At 40.8% G+C, this 27,963-nt stretch overlaps 1 protein-coding gene across 1 annotated transcript; it reads right to left on the bottom strand.

The window, feature by feature from the left end:
- Nucleotides 1-11,706: 11,706 nt before the first annotated feature.
- LOC138965297 (uncharacterized) lies at nt 11,707-26,898 on the bottom strand. Its single transcript, XM_070337425.1, has 7 exons — nt 26,809-26,898; nt 23,366-23,754; nt 20,647-20,890; nt 18,386-18,618; nt 14,727-17,401; nt 13,056-13,119; nt 11,707-12,699 (listed from the first exon to the last, which is right to left on the bottom strand). Exons 5-7 carry the CDS (start codon nt 16,220-16,222, stop codon nt 12,499-12,501), a joined length of 1,761 nt encoding a protein of 586 aa, XP_070193526.1. The 5' UTR covers nt 16,223-17,401; nt 18,386-18,618; nt 20,647-20,890; nt 23,366-23,754; nt 26,809-26,898; the 3' UTR covers nt 11,707-12,498.
- Nucleotides 26,899-27,963: the final 1,065 nt, after the last annotated feature.

Genomic DNA, 27,963 nt, shown 5'->3' with positions numbered 1-27,963 from the left:
GACCTAGCAATGCTCTTTCTGGTCTACGTCGGTTTCCAAAAATAGACACAGCTCTATAGCAGGAACTCTTCCTTTTCCAGATGGCCGTAGAATTCTCAGTAAAAACTCGAAAACAGTTGGCCAAATAATAAAATCAGTCTAAAGGAAAAGATTTCTCTTTTCATGGAATTAGAATAAAAGGAAAAAGAGAGTCTGTGAGCAAAATCACTTTGTTGCTGACATAAGGATGCAACTCTTAATGCGGCTTACTTGCGGCAAGCAGAGACTTCAGTAAGTAAAATAGAAATAAAATATATTTTAAAATCTTGTCCAATTGCAGAAATATGCAGTGTGATCAAATACTGTTGATTTGGTTAATCTTTAAATCGCTGCCACACTAAACAAACATAAATAAATAACAAGGAATAGCTGTGATGTGAAAATTGCCTTGTTTTTAGTGATCTGGGTTTATTTTGGTAATTAGAAGACAATTAACAGACTTCTGACAAATTTAAGAGAAACGTGTAATGGTGTTGGTGGTAAAATAGGTTCCTTCATCTAATGCAACTACCAGCGAGTCCACTCTTCTGGCACCTGCCCATTGAGTCAGAACAATGATCGAGTCAGATCGAGCATTGCTCAAGCTCAGATAAATAAGTCAGTAAAATTGATAACTGCAATCTTATTTTGTTTTTCTAATTTCTTCATTGTACTTTCTTGTTTGTGGGTTGATATCCAGCTAGATTATACATATTTGAATTGTTTGTTTCGTTCATGGGCTAAAACTCCCACGGCTTTGACGTGAATGACCGTTTTTACCCCGCCATTTAGGCAGCCATACACCGCTTTCGGGGGAAGCATGCTGGGTATTTTGGTGTTTCTATAACACACTGACCTCTGACATGGATTACAGGATCTTTTCCTTGCGCACTAGGTCTTGTGTTTGCGTGTACAAACAAAGGGGGATAAGGAGTAAGCAGGTCGATCTGCACATTAGTTGACCTGTGAGAACAAAAAAATCTCCCACCAATTCTTGAATAATTTTCAATGAGCAATCAAAGAAGAAAGAAACATACCGTGAAGGACACGAGACGGTGGATGGGGGAAAGGGGGTAACTATGAACCCAAAGTTGTTACTACTACCAGAACGATTGTGCGTAAAGGTGGGCAGCCACTTTGCTGTTGACGAGAAACTTCTTTGTTAATAATAATAATATTAGTCAAATAGACAGTAATTACGTATAAGGACCCATGAAGTTCTCGTCATTTTTATTTCTTCGGACATCAAGGACAGGTCAAGATCTAGCAGAATATGAATGAACGACAGCCATGTGTGTGTGTGTGTGTGTGTGTGTGTGTGTGTGTGTGTGTGCGTGTGCGTGTGCGTGTGTGTGTGTCCTTAAAGCTAATAACGTCGGACATTATAATTAAAGACTGAGATTGTCGATGGAACCAGACGGAGCTTGACACTCCAACACTAGCAACCTGTCTCAGAATCAGCATGTAGCCTACAATACTGTACGTTGATATGATTGCCGAATTTCGGGGAAAATTTTGTGTATACAATTTTGTATTCATGGTCTAGCCAGATTTTAGAAATACGCAAAGAAGAGAATAGTCGACAATTCTATATATGAGGAAGTGAATTAAAGATTATTGTAATAAGTTAGTTTAAAACTTACAACAATATGTTGTTGTGATTTTTAAACAACACTAATGTTGCACTTTCCATTTCTGCAGTTTTATTAAAACAGTCAGTACTTTAGAAAGGGACATAACTCTTGGACTCCGGATATAACATCACCCGCGCGTAAAAGTGACGTTATAACCGATGAACCGGATACAGCGTCACCGCGTATAACGTCGCTCAAAAACATCCCCCGAGGGGTGACGTAATATCCGGAGTCGACTGTACCTGGAATTAAGTCATACCTATACACGGGTATTGCTATCTCTCTCCTACGGAAATAACGGTACAGCATGCACTGGGCGACAAAAACAACAACATAACATGCAAGGCAACAGAAATTTGTATATATATGCAATCTTCATTGCCGAAATATTTCCTCTGCACCATCACTTCACTGGCAGACAACGGTCCTAGACGGCACAGTTACATGAGCCACGCTTTTGTCCACAGATTAAAGCGTTGCATCTCCCTTTTTGCTAAGCTCTTAATATCGGCCCCCGCACTACTCTGTTCTGTCAAGTAAAGACATACAAAATAGTATTTGATCTTGTTCTTTTCCACTCCTACATGTGTTAAAAATGTGTCGGTTTGGACTACTACACAGTGTGAACCTAGCACAACACTCCGAACACATATATGTTGCCTCCTAGGTACTTACTGTGCATATCTAGCACCACACACAGTACACACATATACGTTCTTTCTTGTATGTATAAACAAGTGTCCAGACACATTGAACCTAGCATCAAACTCTAAACATGTATACCTCTGTACAGGCATACCTTTTAACTCCAGTATGTGTTAACATGTGTCAGTACTGGCCTAACTGAACCTAGGAACACACCCTGTGCATGCATACTTTTTCACTCCGGTATGTCAGAATCAGAATCAGAATCAGAATGGTTTATTTGCTCAGGCAATATGTCCATTGCAAGTTGGGGTGGATTTGGGGAAGGGTATTCGAACACTCAAATATCGAAACCGAAGCCGATAGTGCATTTACATAAAGTTGCATAAGAGTGTCCGTTCAAACTGACATTACGACATGTCAGACGTGTCGCGCTCTGAACGAGGCTATAAGTGTCCGTTCAATGCCCATTGTTTTTCACAATACACACGATTTCATGTTCGATCGCGAAACGTTCGTTAACCAAGGTAGAACCGGATCAAGTCAATTAGGATCTTCTGTCTTGCTTGAACCTTCCGTAGATGGTGTTGTGGTATGTTCCATCTGTCCACTGGTCTCCACGAGGCGAGCCGCTGCATGTAGCCTAGTTCCTCTGGAATCATGTTCTTGGAACCCTGCTTGATGAACCAGAATGTTACTTCATCGCTGTATTCAATCTGTGGGTTGGACACAAGCACAAGATCGTCCGTCTCGAAAATGTACAGCGGTTCTGTTGTGCTGTCATTAGTCACAATCCTGTGATGTGTGTTGTTCCTGCGCCTGTCCCGGAGACGACGCTGCAATGGCCTGTCCATGATTGCCCCAGTATACTCTTTAACTGAGTCAAAAGGATCGTCTTTTTCTGGGTCAATACAGTTTTCCCCAGGCACGCTTTCTGTTGTCATGTGTTCAGCTGTTTCAAGGCCGTGCTCTTCTGCGTGCAATGTCGTTGAATAAACAGAAAATGGGTCGCCACTTGCCAACACAGTCGAGTCACTACTGTTTGCACGTGACTTTCCAGCGGTCACCGTGTCGAGGTCTGTGTCAGGTGTGTGATCTTCTTTTGTATGGCAATTACTCAGTTGTTTTTTGGGTGTAGCTTCAAAAAGAGGCACATTAAAAGTTTCACTTGCCTTATCCTCTCGTTTTGCTTTCCTATCCTCAGCTCTCTTCTTATCTCTTCGCATCTGGCTTGGTGGTTTTCTGCGATAACATAGAACCTTGTGAGCGTAGCGTGTAGCTGGGTCGCCATCAGTGGTCGCCGGTGCAAGTCTGACAACAAACGTCAAGTTGTCCCCATTGCCGGCGATTTTCCATGATGTGACGTGGTGGTCGTGGAGCAGGGCTTGTAGAGATGTACTTGCAGCAGTTGGTAAACCAACGACTGTCATCCTGATGGGTTATTGGCAACTTTGGGTGGAAACGAAGCGCAGCTCAAAAACTCCAACCTGCCCGCTCGGCGAAATCTCGCGAGTCCACTCCGGTATGTGTTAACTTGTGTTGCTTCAAATGAACAGACTGGCATCAGACTCTACATGCATACTTTTTCACTCATGTATGTCTTCTTAACATGTGTTGCTTCAAATTACCGGACAGTGTGAACCTAACATCACACTCTGCACATGCATACTTTTTTACTCCTGTATCCTTTTTTACTCCTGTATGTGTTAGCATGTGTCGCTTTAATTTACCGGACAGTATGAACCTTGCATCACACTCTGCACACGCATACTTTTTTACTCCTGTATGTGTTAACATATGTTCCCTCAAAGTAGCAGACTGTTTAAACCTAGCACCACATTCTTCGCATAAATAATTTTTCACTTCTGTATGGGTCAATATGTGCCGCTTCAAATAACTAGACACTGAGAACCTAGCATCACACACTGAGCATGCATACTTTTTAACACCTGTATGTATTAACATGTGTCGATTCAAATTACCAGACTGAGTGAACTTAGCATCACATTCTGCACATGCATTCTTTTTTACACCTGTATGTATTAACATGTGTCGATTCAAATTACTAGAACGTGTGAACTTAGCATCACACTGTGTACATGCATACTTTTTCTCTCTTGCAGGTGTTACCATGGGGACCTTCAAAGGCCCAGACTGTGTATACGTAGCACCACAGTCTGTGTGTGCATTCTTTTTCTCTCTTGTATGTGTAAACACACATTGCTTCGGACTACATTCATGCTTTTTCACCCCTGTATGTGTTAACATGTGGTTCCTCAATGTACTAGACTGTGTGAACCTTGCATCACACTCTGCACACGCATACTTTTTTAATCCTGTATGTGTTAACCGGTGTCGCTTCAATTGTTCAGACTGTGTGAACCTGGCATCACACTCTGCACATGCATACTTTTTTACTCCTGTATGTGTTAGCATGTGTCGCTTCAAATTACCGGACAGTGTGAACCTAGCATCACACTCTGCACATGCATACTTTTTTACTCCTGTATGTGTTAACCTGTGTCGCTTCAATTGTTCAGACTGTGTGAACCTGGCATCACACTCAGCACATGCATACGTTTTCACTCCTGTATGTGTTGGCATGTGTTGCTTCAAATAACTTGAGTCTGCAAACCTAGCATCACACTCTGTACATGCATACTTTTTCCCTCCTGTATGTGTTAGCATGTGTCGCTTCAACTTGCTAGGCCGTGGGAACCCAGCAAGGCACTCAGTACATACATACTTTTTCCATTCTCTATGTGTTAACATGTGCCACTCCAAATCTCCAGACTGTGTGAACCATGCATCACATTTTTTACATGAATGTTTTTTCTCACTGGCACATGCAAGTGTTGTTTGCTTCAGATTACTTGAATGTTCCTCTTGTTTCAGCCAGGTATCACATTGAGTTATTGAATGTTTCTCTGGTTTCAGCCAGGTATCACGCTCAGTACTTGAATGTTTTTCTTGTTTCAGCCAGGTATCAATGTGGGCGCTGTTTGCAGCTTGAACTTCTAATATCTGCAATGTAGGAATGGTAGCTGTGTTCTCTGTGGCCACAATCCCTCTGACTGGCCCTGGAAAATGAAAGCAAAACCAAGTCATATGAGAATGCTGATTATGATTCCTTAAAATTATCAAATGTGTCTCCTGTTCATTGTTTTAGGGAATGCAGACTTGTTTACTCCTGGAGAGACCTCCACTTGCCCCCTGCGTTATCAGAGACTCGGACAGATGATACCTAAACAATCCGTAGTGGCCTACCGAAACTGGGCCGTGGCAGCTAATTGAATTAGAATGGTGCGTCTTGACGCTGGCTTTCCCCCTTTCTTTTTACTTTTCGTACGAGTGAACAGCTCAGATCATGGGTCAATGAAGTGTTACACAGATGGTCAAAAATAAACTACAAGATATTGCACTGGAAGTGGTACTACACTGTTGCTTAGTGTCTGTAGGAAGCTACAAGGTGAAAATAGAAAAAGAAAAACACGATTCTGGACTTTGATGGGCTTTTTCTGCTCGTAAACACACATTCTTCTACTCATCACAGTATGCTTTTTTTTGTTTGTTTTTTTGTTGTTTTGTTTGCTTAACGCCCAGCCGACCACGAAGGGCCATATCAGGGCGGTGCTGCTTTGACATATAACGTGCGCCACACACAAGACAGAAGTCGCAGCACAGGCTTCACGTCTCACCCAGTCACATTATTCTGACACCGGACCAACCAGTCCTAGCACTAACCCCATAATGCCAGACGCCAGGCGGAGCAGCCACTAGATTGCCAATTTTAAAGTCTTAGGTATGACCCGGCTGGGGTTCGAACCCACGACCTCCCGATCACAGGGCGGACGCCTTACCACTAGGCCACCGTGCCGGTAACTAATGAGTGAGTTTGGTCATTAAAAATCGGAAACTTGTAATTAAAATTATTTTTTTATTAAACGATCCAAAAACAATTTCATCTTATTCTTCGTCATTTTCTGATTCCAAAAACATATACATATGTTATATTTGGATTAAAAACAAGCTCTGAAAATTAAAAATATAAAAATTATGATCAAAATTAAATTTCCGAAATCGTTTTAAAAACTATTTCATCTTATTCCTTGTCGGTTCCTGATTCCAAAAACATATAGATATGATATGTTTGGATTAAAAACACGCTCAGAAAGTTAAAACGAAGAGAGGTACATTAAAGCGTGCTATGAAGCACAGCGCAATCGCTACCGCGCCAAACAGGCTCGTCACTTTCACTGCCTTTTGCTCTAGCGGCGGACTACGTTCAGTTTCATTCTGTGAGTTCCACAGCTTGACTAAATGTAGTAATTTCGCCTTACGCGACTTGTTTTTGTCTATGTTACCGTAAAAAGACTTTTATTTTTTGGCCTAGTATATATATACATCTTGTAACCTTGAAGGTTTTTGTAACTGACCAGCTGAAAATTAATTTTAGCATTTGATGAGGGGGCCTCTGCTGGCTTTAAAACTGACAACAGCTAACAAACAACAACAATATGGGGGCGGGGGGGAGAGAATGCACAAAATCAAAAACCTCTATACTTGAAAATGTTTGGTTGTACATGTATCACTCTTGCTTAGGGGGTCTACAAAAACAAGTGGTAAACACATTTCAAGAAGGTTTTTGAGAAACCCCTATGAGCTTAAACAAAACCTTAAAATTGGTGATGCACAAAAGTAACAAATCTTGTAAACTTGAAAGTATTTTTCACTAACCGCCTGAAAGTGATTTTTTTTTAGCAATTCAAGAGTTGCTATTTGAGCCTCTCCTGGCTTTAAAACTGAAAACGGCACAACCCCCCGCGGGTTAGGGGGAAGAATTTACCCGATGCTCCCCAGCATGTCGTAAGAGGCGACTAACGGATTCTGTTTCTCCTTTTACCCTTGTTAAGTGTTTCTTGTATAGAATAATAGTCAATTTTTGTAAAGATTTTAGTCAAGCAGTATGAAAACGACGTTAAACACCAAATAAAGAAAAAACGGCACACACCTTTTTTTTTCTTTTGGGGGGGGGGGGGGGGGGGGGGGATTAATGCACAAAATCAAAAAAACCTCTTTACTTGAAGGTATTTGGTTGCATCACTCTTGCTAGGGGATCTACAAAAACAAGTCGAAAACAAATTTCAAGAAGGGTTTTAGAAGCTTAAAATTGGAGATGCACATAAGCCCTAAAAGAAAAATATGTCTGTTTCCGGTAACATCGCCGAAAAAAATAGGGTCGGTCGGTCAGTTTTTTTTAGTTTTTTTAAATTTTTTTTTTACCTTTTTCTTATTTTTTTTTTAAACACTTCCGTTTACTTACAATTTTTTAGCACATGTTTTTGACCTAGAAATATTGAAACTAAATAAAGTATACTTGACTTCATTTTTTTGTTTTTTTGTTTTTTGTGTGTGTGCAAAAAGCAAAAAAACACTTTTGGCTTAAAAATAGGGTCGGTCGGGTTACCGGAAACAGACATATTTTTCTATTTGGCCTAATTAGAAATGTTTGTAAACTTGAAGGTATTTGATTTCATCACCTAGTTTTGTCTTTGTTTAAATCAAATGTTTACTGCATTAAAGGAAAATCGCCATGCAAACAAAGCAAACAGAAAATAAGTCACCTCCCTTGTACTACACATTTTTACGTGTAGCTTATGATTTTATCATTGCAGGTGGTATTTTTTCGATTAATTGTTGAACCATAGCATAAACCAAATGAGAAGCAACTTTCAAGTCAGTTTGTTTCAATTTAACACCTTCAAAAGGGCTAACTGCTCAGGTTAAAAAAGAAGGTTTAGACAAAAACAGAAATCCCCAGATTTATATCCCTTGCTAATGCTATACACAGTCTTCTGATGCTGCTTTTCAATTCATCATTTCAGGAGTTATATTCTAAAATTATTGTTGAATCATAGCTTGAATTAAAAGAGAAATATGTTTAAATTAAGTGTGTTTCACTTGCAAACTTTCTATAGGACTCAATGTATCAGAAGGTAAATACCACTGGTTCACAGATCAGGAATGCAATTTTTTTTCTACCACACCACTGAAGGTCTCTGAATCCCTGCAAGAGGGGTATATAAAGTTGTGAGTGAGCAGAGATTTCAGCGAGAGTGTGCAGGCGGTGGGAGGGTGGTGAACCACTGTACATAAAGGGAAAGTTTGTGTGCCTGCCTGTGTGTGTTTTTAATTTAAGACAAATGTCGCCAATGTTTTTACAGAGTGATGTTAAATAAACGATTTTATCATCAGATAGCAAATAAGATGCCACATTGGCAAGGATGACATGACATAACTGCTCCCCTACATGTCACTCAATTTGGTTATGGTGACCTTCTGTTGACTGAGTGGAAACAGCAGCTACCAGGGATAAAAGGTATAAAAAAAAAATTGCCAACATTCTTCCTGGGACCGATTGAAATCCGTCAGGGACAGAAGAAATCCCACCCCTGGTTTTGGCACAAGTAAGCCGTCAGGAAGCGAGCCAAAACTGAAAATTAGACATTAACACTTGAAAATTAGTACATGTAATTAACACGTGAAAATTAGTAATTAACACGTAATTTTTACGTCATACTTGTAATTTTCTTGTAAAAATTAGTAACTTTCACGGGTTAATTACTAATTTTTAGTTTTGGCACTAGTAAGCCCTCATAACATTTGCCAGGATGACATGACATAGCTGCTCCCTACATGTCACTCAATTTGGTCAATGTGAAAGGTAGTTGACCTTCTGTACACAGAACGGAGTGTAAACAACAGCTGCCAGGGATTAACACAAAAACAAGGTAAAAAGAGAAATTCAAGTTTTACGCCCTCACGGCAAAGCCATTAGGGGCATGTTCCTGGGTTTTAACCCGACTTTAGATGAGATACACAGGTGTATGCGTGTTTAGGTGTTATCAGTCGTCTGCACTTATGGCAGAATGACCCAAGTCTTTTAAGTGCCACTGTGATGACACGTGGGAGGGAGATGGATACCGTCTCTGGGTCTGCACATAAGGTTGACCTGTGTCCATCCCGGCCCGGATTCGAACCAGCGACCTTTCGATCACAAGTCAAGTGCTCTACCACCTGAGCTACCCGTGCTCCTCTAAGGTTAAAAAAAAAAAAAGTTATTTTTTTACTTTTTAGGTAAAAAAAAAAAAATTCCTAAATTTTTCCTGGGACGGAAATCCGTCAGGGACGGAAGAAATCCCATCCCTGCACATACACACTCACTCACACGCACTCACTCACTCTCTCACACACACTTCATACACACAAAACACACCCCCATACACACATATAGACCGACGGACATACACACCTTTACAAACAAACACACATACACACACACTTACGCACACGCACAAACACACACCCACCCACCCTCTTTCTCTCTCTCTTTCTCTCTCTCTCTTTCTTTCTTATACAAACAGACACATACCCACACAAACACACACATGTACATGTGCACGCATGTACGCACGCACACACCCACACACATTGACTCACACAAATCTCATACACACAAAACACACACTCATACGCACATACACGGCTGGCATAGTGGTAAGGCGTCCGCCCCGTGATCGGGAGGTCGTGGGTTAGAACCCAGGCAGGGTCATACCTAAGACTTTAAAATTGGCAATCTAGTGGCTGCTCCGCCTGGCATCTGGCATTATGGGGTTAGTGCATGCTAGGACTGGTTGGTCCGGTGTCAGAATAATGTGACTGGGTGAGACATGAAGCCTGTGCTGCGACTTCTGCCTTGTGTTAGCGCACGTTATATCTCAAAGCAGCACCGCCCTGATAATTATGGCCCTTCGTGGTCGGCTGGGCGTTAAGCAAACAAACACATACACACATAGACAGACGGACACACACACCTTTACAAACAAACATATACACACTCATACACACACAAACATACACACAAACTCATGAACACACACACAGTCTTTCTCCCTCTCTCTCAGTCTTTCTTACACACACACACACGAGTACAGACTCATGCACGCGCACACACACACACACACACACACACACACACACACACACACACACACACACACACACACACACACACACACACACACACACACACACCGCGCGAGAGAAAAAGACTACAGGGAGGCATGACGTCATGATGCATTAATTGACGTCAAAGACTTTTGACCGTGACGTAATCTTCTTACGCGAGCTTTATCCATAGTCTTGAACAACCACACACACCAAGTCTTGGAAACTACAGAATTTCTACCCGTCCAAACCGGCCGTGGGTGGCGTTTGCTCAAAAAATGGGTGCGCCTATTGCACCCACCGTATTTTTGTTAGTATGGTCCCAATTTTTGATGAACTTCCATCTTCAACTGTAGCCCGTAGCCGGGCACAAAGAATCCTTCTTTATCATGTATTATCCGTATGAAAATGCGTTCGTGGGATACCTCCAGCTTCGCTGGGATAATCAACCACAATCTTTTAAAATTAAAGGAAGAAGAACATGATCAAATTGCCAACGTCATCCAGCAAAACGCCCATATCATTCCGGATCATACTTCATTGACTGAACCCGACATGGACTTTTGAAAGTAAAACTCTATGTGTGTTCCTCCACATAACGACCAAATTTGACTGACATTTTCAAAGATAAATATGTAAAGGTAAATATGTCATCAAATAGCGTTTCCAAACACTGGAGAAAACCGACACTTGTAGGTAAATGCCCTCAACAACAACAAAATGCATGAAAATCTGTTTGGTAGTTTTTGAGAAATGATGCTGTGCCAGAACCTGCCTCCTTACAATGGGACACTTGAGGCAAAAATAAAACTGTTTATATTTGTTGTTGGATGTTGCAGCATTAAAGACTGAGGTTTCCTGAATGTGTTTCAAGTTTTAAAAAGATAAATGAAAGCAGCGTTTTTTTAGATATTGATCAATAAAGACGGGCACCTGACTGATGTTGGATGTTACACTGGACACAGTACAACTAGCCACAGTATGATAATTACTTGCCAGATATTTCTGAATCTAATCTTTATCATTGACTTAGATGCTGAAATTGACATTCACATCAAATCCAAACCAAATTTATTGTCCCATAAATTCATCTGCTCACTGTGTCCTGTGTAACGTCCGACAGCAAGCAGTACACACACATTTCATTAAAAATGCAACAAACACAGAAATCTTGTCAGAACAAAAATAATCTTATTTAATACATTGTGTACCACATCTAAAACCAGAAACAAAGTGACAAACAGTTTGTAAATATAGTCTGCAGGCTGTTGAGCATGTCAGATGTTACACTTGGTAGATGGACACAATATACCATGACCTTACAGCATTCCAAACCCTTGGAAATACTACCTGTGAGTGAAAAAAGTACACAAACTACTCATACTTTATATTCAATAAAAAGGTTTGTTTGTTTATTTGTTGCTTAACGTCCAGCCGACTACGCAGAGCCATATCAGGACGAGGAAGGGGGGATGAAGGGGGCCACTTGTCAAGCGATTCCTGTTTACAAATGCACTAACCCATTACTTGTGTCCCAGCAGGCTTTAGTAAAACTAAATTAATACCTACTGGAAGATTACCAGTTTCCAGTATGTTAAAATAGGCTTAACCTATCTACTGCTGGACTTACATCAGAACACTAACAGATTAAACTATACATGAATCGCGAGACAAGCGGCAAGAGAAGAGATTTTTGGAAAAAATACAGGTGAATGAGCAAGAAGGCAGAAAAAAGAAAAGAATTCATGAAGAAAAAGAGAGCATGACAGGAAAGAGGAACCAAAAATCTACCTAACAGCAAACTAGAAAGCTCCTGCGGTTCCAAAAACAGGAGGGGCCTTTAATTTCATAACCGCAGTGCCCCACTGCGGGACAATAAAAAGGTAGGGATACATTAAACTACAACATAAAGTGCAACAAAATGCCATGTTGGATGTTACATGCTTACCTGGACACAGTGTATGTTGGCCGTTACAAGAGACACAGAACTGACTGTAATATGGCTAAGAAAACACAAAAACTAAGATAAAATTAGGAAGTCCTACCCTTATTAGTTAAAAAAATCTTGTTCCTGATCAAATTACAAAATACCCCCTCCCCCTTGTGAAGACAAATATAAAAAAAATTTTTTTTAAAAAACCAACCTATACTGCTGCTCCACTACTGATTTGTCTCAGCAACATTCTGTATGGTTTCAACGTTCAATATCAAATAAAACACGCCGTTGAGTTGATAGGTCCTCATTCAGTCTCATGGACACTTTCTTGCTGTTGGCAAGAAAACAATCCAGGGTTTCCCAGGATGAATCTGGTCTTGAGCCCCAGTAGAACGAGTCATCTTGCTGGCACATGAAGTTGACCAGGACTTCAAGCTGTTGCATGTCCATCTCAGCAACCTGCAACAATTTATAAGTCAAAGAACAATATTTGGAATTAGTATTATGTCTTTCCACACATGTATAGATCTGATTGACATGTACACACCCTGCATTCCCTTTATAGCTCAAAGAAAATAATTATATCTGTAAGACAAAGCAGACTTCACCACCATACTGCAGGGCTGATGGATTGGAACTCACAACCAGTTTTTTTTGGTTTTTTTACTATTGTGGCACTTACCAATCTGAGATTAGAAATGGCCTATAAATTATGGAATTGATCATGTTGTTTCAAGCCCAGACAACCACAAAGGGCCAGTCAAGTGTGGCCTCTTGCATTTTTTAAAAAAATCAAAAACACAGCGGAAACATACCTGACAGACATAGTCCCTGTTGTCTTGCCATCTCAGCAAAAAGAAATCATCTGTAGCAGGGAAGCTGAAACAACACAGAATCAATTTGGAGTTGTAATGTATTACAATCTTAATTTACAGTTTACAATTTGTCAATATTAATGCTTAATGCTATTAATATTCAGACCTGTTTACTTTAAAACCGAAGCAAGAGTACTTTCCCAAACAGTTGAGTGTATTTTTCAAAAGGTTGGTGTACTTTGCAAGCAAAGCCATATGGGCTAGGGAAAATGTACGCGTGGGTGCAAACGTGTTTGTGTAAGAATAGCATGTCTTGTGAACACCTTCAGAATTTAACTCCTTCCAATACAACAGGGATAAAACAATTTTATTTACCTGTCAGTTTGTAGCATTATAACCAGTGTCTTCCAAACAGATTAATAATGAAAAGATGAACTTCGTGAAATAACATCTGCGGTTGACAGTGGCAAGTTCATTTTTACAATCATCTCAGAAAACATTGCTTCAGCACGGACTACAGCCTTTTCTTCTGGCAGGATTAGCTTTGCGGGAATGAACTTTATAATTCCTTGGCAGCTTTCAGCGGATTTCTTTGTAGCAACCTTGTCCAGGTGAGTTTTGGAACTGCAGTGTCGTTCGATGTCATATTTCCCGGCATAGGCAACGGAGAAATCTGATTTAGGCCTACAATACTTGCGCTGATGGGGTCTATGTCGACCAAAAGAGTGGGATTCCCTGTAGGTGGAGTTCCTGTAGGGGGATTTCCTGTATACAGGGAATCCCACAGGGTTTAGTTCCAGTAGTATTTCGCTGATATCGCTGAAAGTCACGTGATGCTTAGCGACATCGGTAGAATTTTATGTTTTTCGATCTTTAGTGATAATTCTTTGAAATTCGAGTATGGTTTGCAAGTTTTATTGAAAAACTCTAACCTGTGGGATTCCCTGTGTACAGGAACTCCACCTACAGGGAATCCCACTCTTTTGATAGACATAGACCCCCATCAGCAATACTTGCAGTGTGCATGACTGTTTCCCACAGTAGACTCCACAATTCCTGGCTCTTTCTTATATTTCTCAAAGAAAATGTGCTGCTTCTGCTGTTTAGACTTGGTACAGTCACCCGAAACTGGCAAAATTTTCTGCTTCATTTTGCCACGATTGTCCAGACGATCGCACGTGCCAACAACTGAACGAGGTTTCCACAGCTGAAGACTCGCTGTCAGGGTTATCTCCCTTAGACCGAAACCGGTATCAGTTGTACCACCCCGTAATCAGCACACCAACACCGGAAAACGTATTCTAGACTTTTTTTATTCGTATTTTGTGCGTGTGTCGCGTATTGTCGTACTGATAATAATTTGGCGTTCAAAATACGCCCAAATCGTACTGGTAAACAGGTCTGAATATTAATTGTTTAAATTTTTGTTGCTTTTATGCTCATTTGATTTACACTTGATTCTGAATTTTCTTTTTGCTTGCATCTTAATTTTGATGTGACACCCCCCCAATTTTCCAATAACTAGACTGACTTGTATAATTTCTGATCACACATGCACACTAATTTTGCCATTCAACACAGAAAATTGCTTGGTCTTTCAGAGATTTCTTTTTAACTGAGCAACCGTAATACCTATCAACATATCCCTTCCCTTATCAAAAGAACAGTTACCTGTCAAGGTTGTCAGCAAGAGGGGCAGCAGAACCATCCAGAAAGGCTGTTTTGAGCTCATCATGAACCTGAACAGAGGGCTCCTCAGCTGGATGCATGGGCAGCAGTGGAACAAAATGGTTTGCTTTCCACCATTCAGGGACCATGTCATCTCTGTTGGTAGTCCACATGATGAAGCAGCTGGGACGTGATGTCTTTTCAAAGGGCACGATGGTTCTCTTTGCCAGCAGCTGCTTCTCTTGCTCACCTTTGTCGGGATACACTGACATAATGGGCACTTGCAATATGTTGGCAGCAGCATACACAGCCCACATGTTGACGTCTGTGCCAGGTCTGCGGATTGCCAAAATTTCGCTTTGAAAAATCTCAAATGGAGAGAGGCTACTTCTGTCAGCAATATCCACATCTTGAAGCAGAAGTCTCAGCAACAGGTTTCCATCTGCAGTGGATCCCTGCGCCAGATACGAAGTGGACAGGTAGATGTTGTAGTTCAACACAAGTTCTGCCACAATACGCACTCGCATCTCTGTGTGATGATCTGGACGCCCAAATGCAAGTACACTTAGTGTCCGAGGAAAACAATTCCCATCACCGTAGATGCAGATAGGGTACAGGTCCCATGGTACATCTCCTGGGCGTAGGGCCAGGGACTGTGCATCTATCTGAGCAGATGGGATGTCCGTGACGTGGAGACTTGGTGCTGCTGTCACCTGGTAGTGCTGAATGATCTCCATGTTGCTCTCTATGACCGAGTACAGTTCGTCGTACGTGCTTGCAGCACACATCTCCTGCTGCACAGTCTTAAAGGCACCTTCTCTAGAAGCTGGCTCAGGGGGTAGCGGGTTGGGATTTGATTCAGGGGGTGGCGGGTTGGGATTTGATTCAGGGGGTGGTGCAGCAGGAGTCGAAGCCTTTCCAAATGGTCCTGCAGCGGTCTTGCTAAAAGTGATGGAGGTTTCCTGCCAGTTATTTACAACATGGGACGATGGGCAGACTGCATCACTGATTCCAAGGCAAGTGTTGCAGAAACAGGCGAAGTTTCTCGTCAGAAGTGTGTTGTCTCCTTGTCCTGTGATGTGGTGGATCTTCCTGGTGCCGGGCACCGTATTCAAAGCAGATGAAGACATGCTTCGCTCAACTTCATCTATCATCCTGAAAGAGCGCCGGTTGTGACAGCATTCCGAATCAGATGGCGGATTTTCCGGCAAGCAATGATTTTCCATCAAGTGGTCAAACATCTGTTGTGCATTCTGAATAATGGCACCATTTCGGACATCCTCGTCACACAAGGTTTTCACAACGCCTCCGCATCCATCGCAGGCACTCTTTCCATGGCGTGATCCGAAGAACACCCATTCCAGAGATGACTGTGCAGCAAAGTAGAATGGCAACTTGCTTTTATACTGTGCTGCACAGCCATCACTCCACATGATCACTTTAGAGAAGCCCTTTTCTTCAGCGTGGATCCTCACTTGGCCGGCAATATGGCGTGTCATATGTGCATCATGCAGGAGGTCGTCGCTCAGGAATACAATGTACTCCGTGGTCAGTTCACCACAGGCACAGGGGTAGTACAACACACTGGGGTGTATAGTGACTTGGTTGTACCCCCAGTGTGCAGACTGTGCTTCGTCCTGATACTTGCACAAGTAGTTCTCGGCAAAGTCGTTGATGACGACTGCAGTGTTCTGAAGGATTGTTAGTTTTGACAAGATCAATTTAAGTTCCTTGTGTTGTCACCGATGTGTGAAGATATGGCGGGGCAGCGGCTTTAGTTCCATCAAGAGTTGATCAATGGCCTCTTGAAGAGTTGTTGTGTGTGTCACCTTCTCCTTCCTTTGTGTTTTACCTCGCTTCACCAGTTCCCAGGCTTGCCAGCGAACAGTGGTGTCCATGTTGACACGCGTCTGGCTAAGCCTGGGTATCGACACCGCAGTGCTCACAGCTGCGTTCAAGGCAAGGCAGGGTTGGTGAGGCACAAATACTCATCTCGCTGAGGGCATCCCGTCCTTCAACTGGCTGCAGCAGACTGTGATTTATTGCATCAAGTTTCAAATCTACGTTGACACAAACTTCACATAGACATTGTCTCAGTTTTTGATGCCTGCTTGTCAGGATGTGGTTCTGTTTGTGTCTATACAGTCCGCGCAAGGAAAGAGATGTGTTGGGGTTTTCTTTGCAGAAATCTCTGAAGAGATGCTTTAGCCGCTTCGGCAGGATTTTTTTCTGTTTCATTCCTTTCTTTGTGACAGTGTGTTTCCCTGGTAAATGTTAAGCCTGTTCTTCCAAAAACTTCTTGGCTGCCTCTGTTCCTGGATGTTTCTTCTTCCGTTTGTAGGGACTTGTGCTTGACTTTTCTAACGTTTCCCCCTTCAACTCCATGAAGAGCTTTTTCTTTGCCAGGGATTCTTTGTCTCTTTTTTTCTTCAAAGGAGATAGAGTTCTTTCCAGCGTCTTTCTGATTTTTTGGCTTCTTGGTGTTTCTTGACTTTTGTTTTCAACTTGGCCTTGCACAAAGTGCTTCAACGAGCGTCCTTTACCGCCAGCTGCTTCCAGTGCTTTTTTCAGCCGATACTTCGCTTTTCTCAGGGCAGAATTGGAAGCATAAGGCGTTGATTCAACCTCTCTTGTGACTTCTTTTGAAGGAGGAATCTCAGGAGGTGGAGAAACTTTCTCTAAAAAGACAGATAAAAAACAAAACAAAAAAACTTTAAGCAAATAGTTCGCCACAAAAAAGCATCCTCTCCTTCAATGTTATGTTTTTCAAAGAGAAATCATTGACAATCACAGTTACTAGCTGAACCATGCACACCTTTTCCCTTCAAAACACACTGATGCTACACACGGGCATGATATTTCTGCAACCAATGATCAGCTAGGGCTGTCTGCGTAAAGATGCGTTTACTTTACTTTCGCAAATATGTGGCATGCAAAGAAAAAATCCAGAAACAAGAAGAGCAAACGCTCGATCGAGTCACTTTCGCAGTTCTGAATATTATATGAGGCATCAGATGGACAGGAAGAAATTGCTATTCACAACACAATGAGTCACGTTCACATAAAATTTGAGCCCGGTCACTTTTATAGTTTCCGAGAAAAGCCCAACGTTAAGTTGTGTGTTGCCGAACAGAAAAGGCTAGTTATCTCCCTTGTTTTTCTGATAACGTTCGTAAAAGGCTACAGATGTAAATACTTTGATGTAAAGAATAATCCTACAAAGTTTCAATCACATCCGATGAACTTTGTCAAAGATATAAAATGTCTAATTTTTCCTTTGACGCTGACCTGTGACCTTGAAAAAGGTCAAAGGTCAACGAAACCATCGTTAAAGTGTAGAGGTCATTGGAGGTCACGACTAAACAAAATATGAGCCCGATCGCTTTGATAGTTTCCGAGAAAAGTCCAACGTTAAGGTGGTGTCTACGGACGGCCGGCCGGCCGGACAGACTAACACTGACCGATTACATAGTCACTTTTTCTCAAGTGACTCAAAAATCAAACTGGTTATGGAAAAGAAAAAAGAAATCGATTTGCTAATTGTGCAAACCATTGTGTCAGGTTTCAAATTCAAGAATTTACTACTGTCAGCTGTTTTACACAAAACTGAGTAATTACTCTTCACTGTTGTTTAGAAAACAAAAGGAGAAATTTGTGCTCACCCTTCTCAGGTTTCCTTGTGCGACTGTGATATGCTGCCAGGTTCTTTTCCTTGTGGCGTCTCCATTTTTGAGCAGTCCACTTTTCCCTTTCTGTTCTTTTGTAGGCTGCCCACTTCTCCCTCTGAAGCCTGACAACCTCAGCATCTTTTTTCTCTCTTCTACCAGTTGTCCGTGGCTCAGCTGTTGCTGTCATAACTGTGACTTCAGCTTGTCTTACAGCTTTCTTCTTTGCCCTGAAGATAAAGACCTTTATAAATCAAAGTAATCTTCATGCACATTTGTCACTAAATGTCCCTTTCTTCCCCAGACAAAGTTACACATTTTTTTTCCACAATCTGTTCTTTGAATCAGGCAAATGCACATCACAGCATGCCAATTTTATGCCAAGGCACATTTAAAATAATATGATTAACATGATTCAGGAGCCCAGCTTAACTATCAAGGAAGCAATGAACTTGTGTTTCACTTATGAGGCTGTGCCAAAAGGTGCTCTGGGAGACCCCTGTCAAATTTGCACATTGATATTTTGTTTTGTAATCATACATTTTTCCTGATTTAGCCTCACTTAGCTTAAAAGTATATCAAAGATACAACATGCACAACATTAAGGTGCATGTTGGCCTTTGAAAGGGTTAAAATACAAAATAATTACAAGATCCAGGTCCGAATGTTGATCCGGAAGTGGGGACATTTTAGGGGACCCACAAACAACGATTTTTTGTTTTTTATCTTTCAAGTTGAGAGTCATTTTTTTGTAGATGGGTGAAAGAGGAGAGATTCAGCTTTTTAATCAATGTAAAAAGCAGAACAAAATTCTTCCCGAAATGTGTGAAAAACGTTTTTTTTAAAAGCTGTTACGATCGTAACCTATCATGTCAGATGTCACACCAGCAGAAAAGGTTGACGGCAGTGATTTGCTCCAGAAATCTCTCTAGAAGAACACAGAAACAAGTGCTGCAATCTTAGTTTGACGTTTAGCAACGGTGAAAACAGCACTGATTGTTGTATATATTTTATATCAGGCATGTTTTTTACGGAGTAACTTCGTCATGTCAGAGTGTTTCGATCGAACATTTAATAATTCTGGCCGCGATTTTACTTCTACCGGATGTTTGTCGCATCGCAGTAAAAAGACATTCCTTCCCACAATGCCTTTCGCGCACTTTTCCCTCCAAGATGGCGTCGATAACACGCAGCGGTAAGTATCAGTTCCATGTCAGCTTTTTCTTGTAAGTTGCGGTCAACAGAAAGTTCAACCCGAAAAACAAAAAATACTGAGTGAAAGTTCGAAACCTAAAATAACCTTTGGAACCGTGTTAAACAGTTTACACGGCTATCATATGCAGGAAACAAACTCAAAAATAACAAAGACTGCCTCAAAAGTGTTAAGTCAGGCGTCGATCGAAACTCCTGACACAGATATCAAACTGTCAACCGAAACTTTGACACGGCTTCGCTCGTGTCATGTGGGAACATTTGGCTCTGGCCTTCATCAGTCAGCACGATATGAGCTAAAAACGGATCAAAATGTCCCTTTCTTTCCACAAACGGGCTAAGTTTGCGATTCCCACCATTACTCTGGCAAAACTGCTAAATTTACATTTACTGTCGGATGCAACACATGACATCATCATTTGTGTCCATTCTAAAAATATGTTACCTCCGACAGATGAATGGTATGGCTGGCAATCTTTTCTCCAGGCATGATCAATGTTATTGTTTCTGACAGCAATGAAAGGACTTCACCAAATGAATAAACTTGGTTTTTGATCAAAACTGTGCTTTGCTGTTCTTGAATTCAAACTGCTAGTAATTGCTATCTGTCGGATGCAACACATGACATCATCATTGCACTATATTGTGTTCAGTTTCTATCAGCAATCAGTACATTTTAGTTTAAACACCTGCTACATGGTTATATAAATGATACAAGTAAAAATTTGCTCAAATGATATAGGTTTACAACTAATTTTACTTGTCTTTCATGTCCATTGTTACATCCGACAGATTCCCAAAAATTACGATTACACATCATTTTCTCAAAGTCGCTTTACTGAGTTATCTTTTTAAGACTGGAATTGTATGTCCAAATGACTATTCTTTCACATTGTGTAAGTGTTGAAATGATACTGTTACTTTTATTTTCTTATAAAATGTCCCCCTCTGACAGAGCACCTTTTGGCACAGCCTCTTATACATGTATTATATAAACATGTCATGTGATGTACTGTGTCCTGTCTACCTGTGAAAATAGTATTTACCTCAGTCGAGCAACACGATGTCGGGTGAGCTCTCTTTCTCTCGCCTTTTCTTCCTCTGTTTTAGGCCGGTGTCGATTGGCTCGGCTCCTCTGTCTGTCGTTTTGTTTCATTGCTTCATGTCGATCGGGATCTAACTGTATGACCTCCCGCCAGCGTCTACATGCTGCTTTGTTTTGCTCCTTCCGTCTGTCTTCTTTCTCCCTCTCAGATGCTGCCTCAGGTAAAGGAGGTCTTATGCGAAGGCCTATAAAAGCAAAACCAGTTTCCCAAGTTAAGCATGTTTTTTTTTAAACTTGGGTTTTCTACTAGCTTTATATTTAATTTTAAACCAATACAACACATATAAAACAAATAAATTTTTTGAAAAAGTGCTGCTTCACGGTAAACTCATAAAGTCACATTTCTATCGTCAAATTAGCCCTCCACTGACAACACATCAATTAAAAGTTAAAGAAAAAGGTAACTGATTGATTAAATAAACAACCAACTCAACAAAAAAAAACATTAAAAAAAGTAAATAATCAGAACAGGGCACCAAAAATACTAAAACAACAAGAAGAGCAAACGCTCGATCGAGTCACTTTCGCAGTTCTGAATATTATATGAGGCATCAGATGGACAGGAAGAAATTGCTATTCACAACACAATGAGTCACGTTCACATAAAATTTGAGCCCGGTCACTTTTATAGTTTCCGAGAAAAGCCCAACGTTAAGTTGTGTGTTGCCGAACAGAAAAGGCTAGTTATCTCCCTTGTTTTTCTGATAACGTTCGTAAAAGGCTACAGATGTAAATACTTTGATGTAAAGAATAATCCTACAAAGTTTCAATCACATCCGATGAACTTTGTCAAAGATATAAAATGTCTAATTTTTCCTTTGACGCTGACCTGTGACCTTGAAAAAGGTCAAAGGTCAACGAAACCATCGTTAAAGTGTAGAGGTCATTGGAGGTCACGACTAAACAAAATATGAGCCGGATCGCTTTGATAGTTTCCGAGAAAAGTCCAACGTTAAGGTGGTGTCTACGGACGGCCGGCCGGCCGGCCGGCCGGACAGACTAACACTGACCGATTACATAGAGTCACTTTTTCTCAAGTGACTCAAAAATCTGGTTTATGCAACTGTGTCCATGTGTTTAGCTGTAACCTCCGATAGTGTAAACAGCGAACAAGGTAACTCAACAGGATCACTATAATATTCTGAAGTCAGAGATCATTGCAAACTGCTAGAAAAAGCATTTTTCATACTACCAAAGTAATTTTACTTTAGTCGAGGAGGCATTTCATCATTTTCCCCTGTTGGTTGTTACACTGACATTTTGTCCTCGGCTTTCAGTCGTTACGTGGACACAGCACAAACTGTGTCCATTTCAGTACTCATGCCCGGTACATAGACACGTGTGGACGCAAACACATGGTGTTGCCGCTTCAGTCCGTTTTTGCCGTTGTAGTGTGCATTAAAAAGCTTTAAAAACACTAAAAACAATAGTTGATCATAAAAACACATACTTGCAATTCAGTCGTTACATTATTGCGAACGTTACCAGTACGATGTGCCTGACAAAAAATTATAAACACTCACCTTCTCTCTTCTTTGCCGCCATCTTGGGAAATCAAACACAGAGTGCATTCTGGGTAAAGATGGCTTCCCGAAATAATCTTTGTACCGCGAAAATGTAGAATACCTTTTTTCGAATCTGGATATTTTCGTACGTTACCGTTTGACAAAAAAAAAAGTACTGACCTTTTCAGAGCTGAAAGACTGTCTAGCACACGGTCTAATGCTTTTTGTGTGGTAAATTACGTTCAAAGAGTGCAATTTGTAGTCGCCATTAACGTGAATGTTGACGACGGCTCACAGTGGAGTAGCAGACGAACTTTTCGTTCACAGGCACATTTGACATTATGTGTAACGACCGAAACCGTTCCTTTTCAATCCTTTTTTTTTTAAGAAATAGTTTGAAATTTTTATTTATTGTGAGACAGATTTGAAGACTTATACTTCATCTACAAACACACACAGTAAGTTATAGGTAAGTTGATGGTAAACAAGCAAAGAAGCAAAATCCTGAGTTCCCTTGAAGTGTCCCATTCACACTCACTCGTTTCAACCCACGCATCTCGTTTCTTTCTTTTTTTATTTTCAAACAGAAATGACCATATCTAGCACGGTTATGATTATTATCTCTATGGGTTATGTTTGTCATTAAAAAACATTGGTTTGCCATGAAAGATGCGAACAGATAAAAAAAAATGTAATCAAACTCAGGGGGTGACCGTCAAAGCACGTTTTGGCACAGCGTCAAATGCTTCACAGACAAGACAAACGAGACACACATACCTGGAGAGAGAAAGGTCGTCTCCGCCCTCTTTAAAACTCTCAGTCTTGACTGAATGTAAGGCCAAAAAAAAATGTCTGTTTACAGTATCCCGACCGACCCTATTTTTTCGCGCGACACTAGACTTTTTTGTGGTATTTGGGAAAAAAAGTAAAATAAAAATTTAATTTTTTTTTTAAATGAAAAAAATAAAAAGTCTGTTTTTTGGCAAAATAACTTAAAAATATGTTGTTGTTTTTAGGAGAGAAAAAAAATTCCCGACCTACCGACCCTATTTTTTTTGCCTATGTTACCGTAAACAGACTTTCTTTTTTTTGCCTAAAAAGGACCTATCCCCACCCCACCCCCTCTCCGCAACTGAGGTGTTCCATTTGCCTTACCATATGGATGTGGTCCAGTCGTGTGCCAACACTCTTCTGCGACATCGATCTCTATCTTGACATCTGACAAAAGAGCTGTGTCTCCTTCTATCTTGACATCTGACAAAAGAGCTGTGTCTCCTTCTATCTTGACATCTGAGAGAAGAGCTGACGTGTCTCCTTCTATCTTGACATCTGAGAGAAGAGCTGACGTGTCTCCTTCTATCTTGACATCTGACAAAAGAGCTGTGTCTCCTTCTATCTTGACATCTGACAAAAGAGCTGTGTCTCCTTCTTCCATGCTGTTGGGAGAAGCCATGGTCTCCAACTGTTCACTTTTCAAGGCGCTGACAGTTCCTGGATCGTTCAAAGTGTTGGCGGACCATAACTGATCGCTCTTCAGGAAGTTCCTGTGGAAAAAACGAGATTCAGTAAGAAGCAGACAAAAGGACTTCCATTATTTTATTGGTCAATTTGATTCCAATAAAACATGTTCTATAGCAGTTATTATGCACTCTACATTAAGTTCCTATACCGGTCTGAAACATTTAGTCGTTTCTTCAGACAATCCCTGTTCTCTTATCATCTACAAATTTACCGCAGTCTTCATCACGCGAATCCCCAACAGAAGTCAGACTTTCAAACACAGAATGCAAGCAAGCATGATACGTCATGACGTCATATGATTCCTAGCATATTGACGTAATGCTAAACATCCAGTTATCTCGAGTCTTCTCTGTAATACATGTCCGTGGGTTTTTCAATGTTCGGTGATTTCCGTGGATACATGCGCAAAGGGATAGGCAATCAACGACATGGACCATTCTGGTAGTTGTTGCTGACAAAATCATGATTTTAACACAGAATATAATGTCAGAATAGCTATATAAATGCTATTGTGTTTTCAGCTCGTCGGCATTATACTTGTCTCGTCTAAATATCGGACCCTATTGCTACGCTGAAAACACAATTGCTGTTAATAACTAAAAGCGTAAGTCAGCTTTGACATAGCAAGAGTCACTTTGGAAAAATTCAGAGTTTTGGTCAGTGATGATTGTCACTTAGTGACTTATTGTTAAACAAGTCAGATGTGGCACAGTTGGCCAACATTTATGAAGTGATGTGGCAAATGGTTGGAACTACATCTTAGGCCAAAAAAAAAAATAGGTCTGTTTACGGTAACCCGACCGACCCTATTTTTTTCGCGCGACCCTAGACTTTTTTTTTGGCATTTGGGGGAGAGAAAAAAATCTTGGTTTTTTTGCAAAATAACGTAAAAATATGGTTTTTTGGAGAGAAAAAAAAAAATTCCCGACATACCGACCCTATTTTCTTGGCCTATGTTACGGTAAACAGACCTTTTTTTTTTTTTTGGCCTTAGGCAAATTGCAAAAGCTATACACGCCAAGTGTATACAGAATCAATAGGTCTGTATACACTCCGAAAATGAAAAGCTTTGTTACAACTCCAAGCCACTGAAATGCCCACTTACATGTCGTTAAAAAGTAGCCAATGAAAAGTTAGTCTGATTTTTTCGGAGTGTATACAGGGCTGGCAATAATGTACACTCACATGGTATACAATTTCTAGGTTGATACACACTCCAAGTGTGCTCCAAACTCTGACAATAACCTGCTGTGTAGCATCAGTTTTGTGTGTGTGTTTGTTTTTGTCTGTGTTTGTCCCTAGCGTACTTTGATACCATGAATCCAAAGTGAAGTGTTCCTTCGCAAAATGGCATCTGATGACACTCCGAGTGTTGATGCGATTCAGTGTCTACTCTTTCACGTACATCCCGAGAATGTAATCTACGTTACAGCAAAGGCCTTATACAGCGTTTTTTGGTACTCTCATTGACTCAGTCTCATAATCAACTGCTCTGCGTTCCTATCGCAAAGTGATGACAAATGGCAAATTGGCTTCGCGACCGGAACTTACCGCTGGGGTGTATACAGGTCAGTCAGAATCTTCGAGTGGGTATAGCCAGTGCGTATATTTAAAAACAGCTGCAGGTACGGCTTGCCAGTGTATTATAAACACTGGTAATGTTCAGTATCCGACCAGGCATACATACAAGGCAAAAAGCTATATATACACTCCGACAATGAAAAGCTCTGTTACAAATCTGTAGCCAATGAAATGCCCCCTAACAAGTCGTTAGGAAGTAGACAATGAAAAATCAGTTTGACGTATGGACTTCCGCTATCTCTTTTTCGGAGTGTCGAGGGTTGGCAAATGATGTACATTCACATAGTATACAACCATGTCTAGGTCGATACACACTCCAAGTGTGTCCCAAACTCCGACAATAAACTGCCGTGAAGCATCAGTTTCGTGTGTGTGTTTGTTTTTGTCTGTGTTTGTTCCCAGCGTACTAGATACCGTGAATCGAAAATAAAGCATTACCTTCGCAAAATGGCGTCGAATGACGCTCCGAGTGTTGATGTGGTTCAGTGTCTGGTCTTTTAAGTTCACCCCGAAAATGTAATCTAAATTACAGCAAAGATCGTGCAGCATCAGATTGTTTTAATTTCTTTGTACTCTTATAAGCAACTGCTCTGCGTTCCTATCGCAAAGTGGTGTCAAAAACGCCGGAGTGTACACAAGATTCTGACCCCTGTATACACACCGAGTGCGTATAGCCAGTGCGTACATACAATATAAAATAATCGATATTATATTATGGGCGATAATCTATATAGTCGTTGTCGGACGCAAAGTAAGAATCCGGGGCAGAGTTGGAATAATCGGGATTTCCCGAAACCTCATTTGATTTCCAACAAAGCGCCGCATTTTTGGAAACGAGCTGCCTCGTTCCAGACATGGCAACCCTTCGACTGGCACAAAAAAGTATACCCTTTTCACAGGTCATGAATAAGGTATATGAAAAAGCAAGGTCTTAATACAGGGGAAATTCTTGAATTGGGGGTTGGGGGGGGGGGGGGGGGGGGTGGGTGGGTGGGGGTACATTGTGTAACAATTCTCTGACACTGACTCAGCGCATGCAGCTAGCTAGTTGCTGCTGTCTCGACCTATTTTGAACAAAATGATTTTTTGTTCAGAGTGAAGTTTTAGTTTGTTACAACAGGCTGAAATCATCTTTAATTTGAATCAACGTTTTGCAACAATCAAACACATCAACAGACTTAAACATTACGTTTCAAGAGCCTAGATTACAATGCAGTCAGTGACAAGAGCCTTACTCAGTAAAGGGAAGTAATGCTGTCTCTGCAGTCCAGAGAGATTGTGTGAGTTTAATATTTATATCAAAAAAGATTGAAAAACATCAAATTCTACCGATGTCGCCACCCATCACGTGACTTTCAGCGATATCAGCGACACGCTACAGGAACTAAAATCCTGTGGTATTCCCTGTATACAGGAAATCCCACTCCAGGAAATCCACCTACAGGGAATCCCACTCTTTTGGTCGACATAGACCCCATCAGCCTAAGTGCTACTACCTTTTGCCCGAAGTCAGCAAGTAGCGTTTGTTCTACCTTTGTTCAAGGCATGGAAGCAGCAGCCAAACAGAGTGATTTACCCTGACGTCGTTTTGCCGAAACTGACCAAAAGAATGAATAGGCTTCAGGAAATCATCACCATGCAGGCATGCTGATGTTGGCTACCTATCACTAAGAAGAAGAAATCATAATTAATCCACTTCGCCGTGTGATGCGGCTTTCAGTTATCGCTGTATGATTATAACATGAGTTTTATGTGATAGACTATTTTTCGAACCAGCATCTGTTTTTCATGTGGTTTGCATGGTTCAATAATATCAATGTTGGTGTAAGTCTGAGTCTGTTACAGTTAAAGCATTTTTCTTTCAGACATTTTTTCAAATTCAGTCCAAAAAACCTGGACATGTTCACATTGCCACAAATAATGATAAACTGTATCTTTTTCTGATTCACAAAACTTGCAAACATTTCTTGTGACTTCACCCATGTCCTTCCATATTGAATTAGTCACGAGAACCCTATTATTTATTTTAGTTTGGAACCATTGAAATTTCTCATCTTGTTATTTCTTTGTTCATAGAAAACCTTATTCCAATTAATTTCAGTACCAAGGAGGTTTTCCAAACTTTGACATGCTTTTGGGACACATGCAGCGGTTTTTCTAACAAAACTTTCGTAAAATATTTTTGCTTCTTTTCCATCAGATTTGACAGTGCCTTGTTACTGTCCATGTTTTGTTTTTATTTGTTTTTACATTTAGTCAAGTTTTGACTAAATGTTTTAACATCGAGGGGGAATCGAGACGAGGGTCGTGGTGTATGTGTGTGTGCGTGTGTGTGTGTCTGTGTCTGTGCGTGTGTGTGCAGAGCGATTCAGACCAAACTACTGGACCGATCTTTATGAAATTTGACATGAGAGTTCCTGGGAATGATATCCCCGGATCTTTTTTTTTCTTTTTTTCGATAAATACCTTTGATGACGTCATATCCGGCTTTTTGTAAAAGTTTAGGCGGCACTGTCACACCCTCATTTTTCAATCAAATTGATTGAAATTTTGGCCAAGCAATCTTCGACAAAGGCCGGACTTTGGTATTGCATTTCAGCTTGGTGGCTTAAAAATTAATTGATGACTTTGGTCATTAAAAATCTGAAAAT

This window comes from Littorina saxatilis, linkage group LG4 (genome assembly GCF_037325665.1).
Source record: "Littorina saxatilis isolate snail1 linkage group LG4, US_GU_Lsax_2.0, whole genome shotgun sequence".
NCBI lineage: Eukaryota > Metazoa > Mollusca > Gastropoda > Littorinimorpha > Littorinidae > Littorina > Littorina saxatilis.
The sequence above is the reverse complement of the archived record's forward strand: the minus strand, read 5'-3'. Positions and strand labels throughout refer to the sequence as shown.